Raw genomic sequence first — 11,977 nt, 5'->3', positions numbered from 1 at the left:
TAATTCACCGTAACTAAGTGAATTTATTCAAAATCGAAATTACAATTTCACGTTTTCTATGTCAGATCTGATTTTCAATTCTTCTTTCAGCAGTTTGGTTAAACAAGAAATTTCATACATCCGGGTACACTCAGTCATATTTAAGTGCGAGTAAGTACTGCTTTGTAATATTTTAATAGAAAATATCATTACCACCTGTTGTTCCAAAACAGATTATTAATTGTAAATGAATGAGTCAAATGTTAAAGGTTCAGGTAATTTAAAAAAAATCACATATTTATTCTGTCATATAAATGCAATATCTTTTTAATTAACAGTTGATCAAGTAATAAGTCACTTCTTCAAGTAATTTAATATTTTTATAATTCTTTCATTTACACCAATTCACAAATACCCATTAAGGCAAAAAGAAAGTGCAAGTTCACAGACTATTTGAGCAACAAATCTTTGTTTTATCAGGTTTATCAGATTATATCAGATTTACTGTGAAAAATAACTTCAGTGGAAAAATTTAAAAGAATGTAGATAAATGCAAATAAACTTGAAAAGAGTAAAATGATTTTTATTTTACTAGAAGTGAATTCTCCATGTGTATCGTTTTTTACAAGGTTACGACAGTTAAGCTATCTAAATAAGAATGGAAGGAATGAAGTCTGTTAATTTAAGAGGCTTGACATATTTAAAATATTGAATGGCTTATTAGTTGGCCAGTGACACTGATGGTGGCCATCATTATAGTGATAATTTGCGACTAAAGGTTTATATCATTTGAAAAAACCATAAGACAGTAGAAAGGCCTACTATGGCATCCTAGGGAAAGGCGTCCTCAAAAGTCCTCATTTCTTGACCCAAATGTCCTCACTTCCAGAGAAAGAGAGATGGCAGCCCTAATGCTGATGCTGCCTGGTCATTTGATGACTTTTGGCTATTAAAGTGAGGTCTCGAATTGAAATGCAACACACACGGAGCAGCCATTAAGAGGAATGCAAAACGCCTGCTTTGCTTTTAGTTACAACATGCAATTTGTGGACGTGAATTAAAATGCAATACGCTTTTGTGCAGCATTTTAAACTGACGTGAAAATTGCACGCCATATGAAAAGCATTCAATCACTTGATCGATATGTTTTTAATTGTGATCTAATAAAACTGCTGCAAAATCAAATATGTATTGTATTTCAATGTTGCTTACCTGATGGATTGCATTTAATTTTGACACAAATAATCTTCCATATGTATTTGTGTTACCTTTGCAAACGTGGCATTCAAATGTCTTGTCTGAACAAATAAAACTCTGCCAGTGCTAAAAATATTTGTATTGTAGTTTGGGTCGGGTCGACTTACTGTGGAGCGGATTATACGCACAGTAATGGCGTCAAGTCAAGAACTCCGACACCAGTTCAGGAACTAACAGAGTTTGAAGAAGATTCCCAAAAGGGCAAACGCTAAGCAATGAAGAGAACCTCAGGCAGTAACACAGAAACGTCCCTGAACAAACGACAGCAGAACTTTATTTATTTCAATTTCAATTGATCACGTTTCTAATTATCATCGTTGTGTCTTCGCTTATGTCTGATGATGTCCCTTTACTGTTGTTTCACATGGAGAGGTTGCTCTCCTTCACTCATAATGTCCACACAACTGTCCATCCTCAGGAGTTCACAGCTCGTTTGATCTCCACATATTCGGTTTCTTCATTAAGCTGCCATTTTGTCACAGTTTTGTTATTTTGTTGTTCTAGCTGAGCCTTCGTGAAGTTAACATCGGCGTACACGACTTGACTTTGAGCCCCTTCCTTCTCGTCTTCTGTGACGGCGAGGTGATTGACATATATGCCATTGTCCACATAGTTAATAGGGCTTTGCTGTAAAACAAAAAATAAATAAATGCTTTGACATGATTGAAAAAAAGAACGTAACAAACATTTTCACAGATCCATACATACGAGGAACGTTCAAAAACTTTCCACACTTTTTGTTAACTCTATTTATTAAGAATTTCAAGAACAAATGACACCACTTTTCTACACAGTTGCCTTCGTTTGCGATGCAGTTTTCCGAGCGTCGTACCAACTTTTTAATGCCCAATTACTCTTCCTCCCGTCCTCACCGCTTACGATGAAAATACAAAACTGCGGAAACTTTTTGAATGTCCCTCGTAAATTAATGGTGTTTGTTTGTGAGGAACCTACAAGTGAGAATCTGTTTGAACTGAGCACATCCGAGAGTAAACTTGGGCCTAAACATAAAGTGAGACTCACAGTCAACTTCACACATTAGTTGCTCAGTTCAGTTCTGCAGTTGTGCCACGTTTTGTTGCTAACATTTTAGTTTTTAACTACTTACTATGTAGAAAATGAGCTCACAAAGGGGAAAAAAAATGAAAATATTTGTACCTGGGAATGTAGAATAACCAGCAAGAAGAAGACATACGTGTGGTCAGTAGACAGACAGGGGTTAGAAAACTGAGAAGACTCCAAACTATTATCAAAACGTGAGGCACAAAAAAAAATCAGTATTCCAGGTTCAGATTCCTTACCATAAGAAACCCAAATTCTTTAAGTAAAATAAACATGAAAATTTGTTAAGGAAAAAATCCAAAGTCTTGGTCAACAGTAATGTTATGTCTTCTTCTTGTATAACGTGTCACATGAAAGAAGAACCTGTGACCTCCTAACCAGTGTGATGGACGGCCGGCGTTTCAGTCCAGGGACGTCCCTCAACTAAAGAAACCACCCTTTTCAGGGCACTACATCCCCCGGGACGCTAGATGGCAGCTCCCCTGGATGGAAATGGTTCCTCAGATTCCCGCAGGGCAGTATGGGACATGGAGTCCGTCTCTTCAGCCCTGTTGGGTGCCATGGGTGCCACAAGGGGGAGCTCACCAAGAACCAGGGGAATATTACCATGATGTTAACCCGGAAGTACGTAAGAGTCATGAGGATGGAAACCTGCGGTACTTCCGGGACACCTGAAGAAGGCGTTTGACCCGGAGACAGAATTCTTCCGGGTCATGGACTATAAAAGATTTGTAGGAAACCCCAGCAGGGAGAGCCAGAGTTGGGTGGTAGAGGACGGAGCTGCTGGGAGTGAAGGATTGTTAGTGATTATTGATTATTATTATTATTGTATTGATTGAGAATTGTGGATTGTGCGGTGCTTGGTGCACTTTATTCAAGAATATTATTAAAGATTCTTCTTGTGTTTTTACACGGGTGTCTTGGACGTCTGTCTGGTGGGTTCAATGGGGCAACAGCTCCTCTAGCGTCCACACCAGCATCATCAGGAAAACAAAATCAAGAGAAATGGCGATACGTAAAACAAAATTAACTCTTAACTATTTGAACTGAAGGGAACCTCATTGTTGAAATACAGCTTCACATAAGAAAGCAGCTGTCTGGGACAAATGGCAGTTTGGGACAAATGTCAAAAATAATTTAATATTATAAAATGTCACATTTATTCCTCATTTAACTATTTTATTCATAAATTTACTTTCATTATTAATGCAACAGTTTATTATGATATATACTTTCACCTTCTTCTTTTCCCACTTCCATATGAGGTCTAATCAACCTTCTCCATCCACCTCCTCCCTTCTTAGACCCTTTTCCTTCAGATCTCATGTTACTTTGTCCATCCACCTCCTCTGTCTCTTCCCCTGGACTTCCATTTCCATTGCACCCCCCCCCCCCCCCCCCCATTCATTGTCTCCCCTCATCACATGTCCTTACCACTTTACCACTTTCTTAGATTTCTCTCTCACTGTTGTTGTACCTCTGATGGTCTCATTTCTTATTCTGTCCTGTTTTTGTAACTCCACACTTCCATCTCCACATTCTCATTTCTACCACATTGAACTTCTTTTCCTGCGGACACTTTACTGCCCGTATCTCAGCTCCATACTTCATTGCTGGTCTTACCACTGTCCTAACATCCTTACTTTGAACCCTTTCCTTGACTAAATAATAATGACATGTAACTTCACCGTGACTAGAATAATAAAATATGTCACCTTATTTGTGTGTGAAGGATGATTTTCTTGACTTGCTTTATTAGACGTCCTACACCTACAAGAGAAAAGAAATGTTATTAAAATGGAAACCTACTGTTTATCATCAATCACTTTATTTGAAGACTGCTGACAAGAAAGCAGCTACTGGTGGAGCTCACCATTATGGAGGTACACCTCACTCTGTAAGGCTTAATAGCAATAAAAACCACACGGAGTAATTTACAACTACTGGATTTACTTCACATCGTGTTCTCCTTTCTCTTGGTACCTGAGAGTGGGTGATGTGTTTCATGGTGGTCAGACTTGCTAGTAAGAATTGCACTCTACTGAAACATTTTTTGAAAAACTAGCATTACTTTACAAATTTCTACTCTATTAGATCTTTCCCTGGTTAACCATAATTTCCCCTTGGGATTAATAAAGTATCTATCTATCTATCTATCTATCTATCTATCTATCTATCTATCTATCTATCTATCTATCTATCTATCTATCTATCTATCCATCCATCCATAATTGCTATTACTGTGAAATGGAAGTGTCAGGAGCAACAACAGCTCAACCACGAAGTAGATGCTTCCACTGCAGAGTAATGGCACAGCTGATCGGGGCAAAATGAACAAAAAGACCTGGCATTTCATTTCACCCCAAAGGTGTTCAACTGGCCTGAGCTTAGGGCTCTGTGCCGCTCACATGCGTTCCTCCATACTGTGTCTTTATGGACCTGGCTTTGGGTGTAGGAGAGTAGTCATGTGGTGGGTCTTTTTCATTCTCTTACCATAAAGTTTGAGGAGCACAATTGTCTGAGATGTCTTTTATGCTGTAGCATTAGTGGTACCCTTCACTGGAACCAAGGGTTCCTTGTCCAAACCCTGAAAAAACGGCCAGGACCATTACCCCCCTCCACCAAACTTTACATTAGGCACTAGGCAGTCAGCATTTCACTGGCATCTGTCAAACCCAGAATCGTCTATCAGACCACCAGATAGTGAAGCATGAGTTATCACGGCAGAGAACACAATCCAATGGCAGTGTGCTATCAGCCACTGCAGCTGACTCTTAGTGTTGCACATTTTTAAGATGTATCTTGGTGACACATTGAGACCTCTTAGCTATTAGCTAAACAAACAAGCCTGATGGACTGAATGGCCTCCTCCCATTTGTCAAATGTGCGATGTTCTTATATGCCGCTAGTGATGTATGCTTGTGTGCGCACACATATGTGCATCTTTAATTAAGATATCTTTAAAGTTTCTCAAGATGTCTCTGAATGCTTTACAGATTTTTTTAAATGTATTACAGATAGCTCTAAATTACTTCCTCTTTATTTAAAAATCATATTCGTTATTTAAAAATCACATCCTGTGAATGTCTTCTGTTTTCCGTTCTTTCATAGAAGATTACAGAATATATTTGTATTTCAATATTCCAATGTAAGAATAGTGCAGTCTCACATTCACACATTTGATGCAATGCTCATTTTGTAGTAACTTTTGAATTACAAATAGCACCGCTTCATCAGTGGTGGTGACCACACTTAGCTGGCACGTTTGAGGAAGGCGGTCGATTCCTGTCCGACTCCTTGATACGTGTATCTTTCCTTTTTATCCTGTCACTGTTGGATTTTCTCCATATTTCTTTTGGCCTTATGTGTTGGCGTGTAGAATATGAATTAGATTGTTTGCTGTGCTTAAGTCGTCAGCAGCATTCATCACGTTTATCGTGCAGCGTTCCTGTGTAGATGTTGCGTAGGTTCTTTTGTGCCGGTGTGTGTCGTGTTTAGCTTTACTTTGGCAGATCTCAAGTCAAGAGAGGGGGGTGAAGTGCAGACAGGCGCTGACATTTGTACACCAAGCCAAAGAAGAAGAAGAACTTGGAGCAGACACTGAAGGACAGAATACGTCCACAGATTGTGAAGCTGGAGCCGCACCATAATGCATAGCAATAGATTGTGCAAAGCACAAGGGCCTATGATCTTGGCGGCCCACTCGGGGCGTATAGATTTTTATTTTAATTTTTAATAGCTTAACTAAAACTGCGGTTTCACAGTCTCGATGCAGTGGCTTCAAGGTTCAATGTCTTGTTACCATTAACTCTAGCTGACGATGAATTGTATGCTGCTGCCGATCTTCTCGTTGAACACTATAGCACCAACATCTCACTGGCATTTTCTGCTCAATTGTTGTGCATGTTTTCAAACCATCCCATCAACCAAGTTGACTGTTTTCGAAGTAGCCGAACTGTTGCTGATAGATCACTGTGCACTGTTGTCTACTTTCAGTGACATCTGCACGGCTTACATGTTACTGCCGACTACGCCAATGACTGTTGCTGCGTGTGAATGATTATTCTTCAAGTTAAAACTCATCAAAAATGACCTCAGAAGCTCCATGTCGCAAGATGGACTTAGTGGCTTGGCTGTGCTGTACTCTCAATCGAAAACGAGCGTGACAGAGAGCTCAACGTGTCGAACATTGTGGAGACTTTTGCACAACAGAAGGCACACAAGCGAGTATTTGAAGGTACCAGTGATATTAGAAGTAATATGATTGGTGACTTGTCAGTCAGTTCCACTTTTGTAAGCTTTAACAGTTTAACAAATCTGTAATCTGTTTTATTGTGTACCTTAGTATGGCTTACTGTGCATTAGTGTCACTACTGTGAGGATTTGTGAGCGTCACCATTTTATGACTTCCATTTTCTCAGAGCTCTTTCTGCACTCGCGCCACAAACAGAGTCGCTTGTTGTATGCCAATGCTCATTTAGACAAGTCAGATTCATTTTGGAACAAAAATCCAAAGAATTAAGAGGGGTTCTCAAACTTTTTCATATGACTGTATCTGTAATTGATTTGAAGAGATGTTAATGTACATAATTTAAAGAGATGTGTAAATCATTTAAAGACCGCTTGCTTTAACTCCATTTCATAAACATACTGAATCTTTAAACAATTTAATGATGCGTATCTTAATTGCATTTAAAGATATCTCTAAATGATAATTTGGCTTGGCATACCCCTTTTAGTCAGAACTGGCCCCTAATTTTAAGTTGTTGTGCTGCAAACACTAAATCTGGAGTCGATGATCTGGAGGTGTGCTGCATGGAGTGAGTGCAGCTCTGAAGCCCGAGGACAGGCACCTCAAGCCAGGAGCAGCAACGTGCCGTGCCACCTGCTCGCCATTGTCTTAACTCACATATCCAGGGCAGGGTCACAGGGCAGCTGGGGACTGTCCTGGCAGTTATTGGGTACTCTGGCCAGTCCACCCCTCTTTGGACTGTGGCAGGATATCTGACCACCTGGAGGAAACCCACATAGACATGAGGAGAACATGCAAACTCTATGTAGGGGGCACTAGAGACGTGAACCCTGGTCTTCTTGTGGCACCTCCATTCCACCCAACATACCAACACTGTATTATTATAAAATATTCTGTGCACTGTATGATGTTTGCAATTATCATTTTAATTCAAAAATTTTCAACTTACCTTCTGCAAGTTAAGCAAATCACAAGTAAAATTATGAAGAGGAAAGCAACACTTCCAATAAGTGCATAAAGAAGCACGGTGTTCAGTTGCGAGGCTGCAATGAGAGAGGAAACACAAGTCAGAGAGGCCGCCTTGCATTGAACCCCACGAATGGACATCGACTAAAACAGTTTCAAGACCCACTCAGGATGGAGACGACCTCAGTAAATATTCTGATTGTTGTCTGTGGTCAGTCCAGTCTCAACGCATTTGTCAAAGATACAACTAATTTCAGAATTCTGCTGTCATTCAAGTGTCTTACAGTTTTCCTCAGTTGTCTTAGCGCATTTCCCAAAGCAGTCTTGAAGTTCCTACAACTTTATCTGCATTTCCCAAATCAGGTCATATGCTGCAGCACAACACTTTCTGCAAAATGAAGTCATTCTCACCAAACTCCAACTCATTTCAAAATGAAAGTCTGGTGCCAGCACATTAGTCAATGGCACCAAAATGAACAGTCAAAATGTCAGTAAGAAAACGCAGAACAGGAGTATTCTGAGCTGCTATTATCAGCGATTACCCAAATTATAGGCTAGAAGTTCTCTGTCACTAACTGAATGCTTGAATCCAGCAGGGGGCGCACAATGTCTGGGAATCTCCGCATGGGAGACTGCAGCTTTGACTTAACCAGAGTCTCTCTCTCTCTCTCTCTCTCTCTCTCTCTCTCTCTCTCTCTCTATATATATATATATATATATATATATACAGTATATATATCTGTGTGTGTGTGTATATACATCTCTCTATTATAAAAAAACAAACAAACTTGCGACGAGATCTTTTGAAGAGAGACAGAGAGACACTTCAGAGAGAGGCACTTTTACGTCCAGCGACACCGTCAAGTCACTTCATACTGACATCCTTTGGAAGCAATTCACGCCGTACTTACAACCATTTTCAAACAAGATCTAACCGCTCAGTTACATTATTAATGCGTATCTAAAACTCGAAGTTAATCGTCGCTTCTTTATTAAATCGAATCAAGCAAAACTCGATCATATGCAAGGTCTCATTGACCACGTTCAAAATTCAAATATCAATAGTTCAGACAAATTCAAAATAGGTGTAGCAGTAATATTACCTTCATCATATCAAGGTAGTCCAAGAGCATTGCAACAGTTCTATCACAATGTAATGGCAATATCCCGAACTGTCGGTCAGGCAGATTTATTTCTTACAATGACGTGCAATCCACAATGGCTGGAAATCCGCAGATTCTTGAGCACAATGCCCCCGGCTACATCGGCTTTGGATATTTCCACTTTTGTAAGTAGATTGTTTTATCAGAAAGTCTTATTTTTATTGAATGAACTCGAAACGGTGTTCGGTCAAATCAGAGCACACATTTACACGACCGGATTTCAAAAACGGGGTTTGCCTCAGATGCATTTATTGGTTACTTTGCAAAATAAATTATTAACTACTGCTGATGATGTCGATGGCTGTGTCTGTGCTGAAATTCCAAACAGAGAAACCAATCCTGAATTATGGTACAAAGTCATTAAACACACGTCTCACGGACCTCGTTTAGAAGATTCAGTATGTTGGGACTCAAAAGAAAAAAAGTGTTTAAAGGAATTACAAAAGGCGTTCGTTCAAACAACAGATAAGACTAAGACGGGCTTATCCTGATTATCACCGAAGAGACAATCGTCACGAACAACACACTTATCACGGAAAGAAAGATGGAAAAATTGTGATGATCGATAATTCAATGATTGTAACGTATAACCTGTATTTGCTCAAACGATTCGATTGTCATATTAATGTCGAGTATTGTGCATCGGTTATGAATATTAAGTACATCTACAAGTACATAAAGGGCACGGTAGAGTACGCGTAACTTTATCCAAAGAACAGTCTCAGGACGAAGTTCAAGTATATTTAGACAGTCAGTGGAATGGAAAGCAGGTGGCATTTAATGGAATTACCAATGCACGGTCGAAGTCACTCTGTTGAATTATTAACGATTCATTTACCAGGTCTGAATATGATTCAATTTAAAGTGGGCGAAGAAGCAGAAGCTTTAGTGAAAAACAGAAATACAAAATTATTGGCTTATTTTGAACTTAATAAAACAGACGTAAATGCAAAAGCATATATACGTAAGCGAGAATCCCTAACATTACACACGGCAGAAACAAAAAGAGTGTGGCGTCCAAGAAAAATTAATTGCAAAAGTGTTGCTCGATTAAATATTGTATCACCAAAAGATATCGAACGGTTTCTTTTAAAATTGTTGTTACGTGAATCGAAAGGAGCAACGTCGTATAAAGATGTTCTAACTATTGATGGAACTGCGGACGGCACCTTTCAAGAAGCGGTTTGTTTGAAATGATGTCTGATGCCACTTCTGTAATGATGCCGGACAAATGAAGACACTTCTTCGTGTACTTAATTATGGCGGGTGAAGCTGATGTTTTACAATTATGGGAAGCGTTCAAAGGACCATTATCAGAAAAGTCGAATGAACAAACGGCTCTTTCGATCTTCTAAGAAATGTTAGAAGCTGAAGATTTAACGATGAAGAAATATGGACTTCCAGAGGAAATTAACGAATCAGAGGTAAAGAAAGAGATAACAGCATACGAAGATTTAACAGTGGAAGACCATAACAATTATATCAGAAAAGTTCATTCCAAATATTGCTTTTACTGGTTTTAAAGTAAAAGTGAACACAATGCATATGTAATAATTCTCATGAAAAAAACAATCTCTTTAAATTGTATTGCCAGAAAAATAAACCGGTGGTTTGCGAGCGAAGTAGATTATAAAATAAAAATATCATATCCTTCCCTAGTGGTACAACAGTAATCCTAATAAAAAGAAAAAAATATAACACTAAAGAAACGATTCTGTCGCGACTCCAAAATCACATTAAATATTCACAAAAATTGCCCACTAGGAGGGATTACAATCCAAACCCTGACTAGATACAAAGGGGCCTAAAAGAATCTTTATCGCAGTTAGGAGATCTGAGTTCGCTTCCCGGGTCCTCCCTGTGTGGAGTTTGCATGTTCTCCCCGTGTCTGCCTGGGTTTCCTCCTGGTGCTCCGGTTTCCTCCCACAGTCCAAATTCATGCAGGTTAGGTGCATTGGAGATCTTAAAATGGTCCTTAGTGTGTGCTTGGTGTGTGTGTGCACCCTGTGGTGGGCTGGCACCCTGCCCGGGGTTTGTTTCCTGCCTTGAGCCCTGTGTTGGCTTTGATTGGCTCCAGCAGACCCCCGTGACCCTGTAGTTTGGATATAGCAGGTTGGATAATGGATGCATTTATTTTAACAAAAATGTTCTCTCCGTATCTGCGTGGGTTTCCTCCGGGCGCTCCAGTTTCCTCCCACAGTCCAAAGACATGCAGGTTAGGTAGATTGGTGATTCTAAATTGGCCCTAGTGTGTGCTTGGTGTGTGGGTGTGTGTGTGTGTGTCCTGCGGTGGGTTGGCACCCTGCCTGGGATTGGTTCCTGCCTTGTGCCCTGTGTTGGCTGGGATTGGCTCCAGCAGACCCCCGTGACCCTGTGTTCGGATTCAGTGGGTTGGAAAATGGATGGATGGATGGATGCTCTATACTACAAGCTCCTTAAAACACAAAAGGAATTTCCTGAGAAGACAAGTCAAAAACAGAGCCCAGGTTCAAAAATCAAGGAAATCACAAAAAGCACAAAGCAGATCAGAACACAAGTAAGCCTCCACTCCCTGGCACATCCGAAATGAACTGCCAGCAGCTGTGGAGGACCCTCCCATTTATAGGGCGGAGCCACTTGAATCCCAGGCAGAAAAGGAAGCCTGGCTGAGCCGTGACAGACACAGTTGACTTCTTTAAATATCGACTTACACTTTAGATAATAAAAATTCGCAGGAAGCTCCTGGCAAAGCAGGATGCAGCTGTGGGGTTCCCGGCAGTCGGCTCTGTCCACTTTGAGAGTCTGGGTGGCATGTTTCCTGGGTACATTCTGAAGTGATGTCGTCCACCCGTCTGTAGATGAGCTTTAGTTTTCAGTGCAATTGCCAGAACTTTTATACTTTTCTCACAGTCTAAGCATGTGCCATTTCCAGACATGGAGTCCGTTCTTTTGACTTTTATTACCACTAATAACCGAAAACCAAAATACTCAGAGTAAGAGTCACAAACACAAACACACTCCATAACAGCAATAACAATGTATGTCTTGTACAGCCCAAAATCACACAAGGAATGCCACAATGGGCTTTAACGGGCCCTGGTTTTTGACTCCTTAGAAGACAAGAAAAAACTCCCAAAAAAGACCCTTGTAAGGAAAAAAATGGAAAAAAATCTTGGAAAAGGCCATAGAGACAAGAACTGTGAGGCACCAGAGCTAATAACTGTGCCAGTGTGCCATCCACAATATCAGGAGAACTCTTTAATCCTTAATTAGGAAGTTTAAATTGTAACCTCTTTGTGACTGTCACCCTTGAATCAGC

The 11,977-nt window shown here is 40.0% G+C and overlaps 1 protein-coding gene across 1 annotated transcript in view; it reads right to left on the bottom strand.

The window, feature by feature from the left end:
• Positions 1-377: 377 nt before the first annotated feature.
• Positions 378-11,977, bottom strand: part of LOC114668088 (hemicentin-1-like) — an 84,373-nt gene continuing 72,773 nt past the window's right edge. The window contains exons 17-19 of the mRNA XM_028823714.2: positions 7,500-7,593; positions 4,014-4,068; positions 378-1,863 (exon numbers count right to left, since the gene is read on the bottom strand). Of these exons, the coding sequence (XP_028679547.2) occupies positions 1,651-1,863; positions 4,014-4,068; positions 7,500-7,593 (362 nt within the window). The 3' untranslated portion in view covers positions 378-1,650. The remainder of the gene's footprint in view (positions 1,864-4,013; positions 4,069-7,499; positions 7,594-11,977) is intronic.

Source organism: Erpetoichthys calabaricus, chromosome 17 (assembly GCF_900747795.2).
Source record: "Erpetoichthys calabaricus chromosome 17, fErpCal1.3, whole genome shotgun sequence".
Lineage (NCBI taxonomy): Eukaryota > Metazoa > Chordata > Cladistia > Polypteriformes > Polypteridae > Erpetoichthys > Erpetoichthys calabaricus.
The sequence above is the reverse complement of the archived record's forward strand: the minus strand, read 5'-3'. Positions and strand labels throughout refer to the sequence as shown.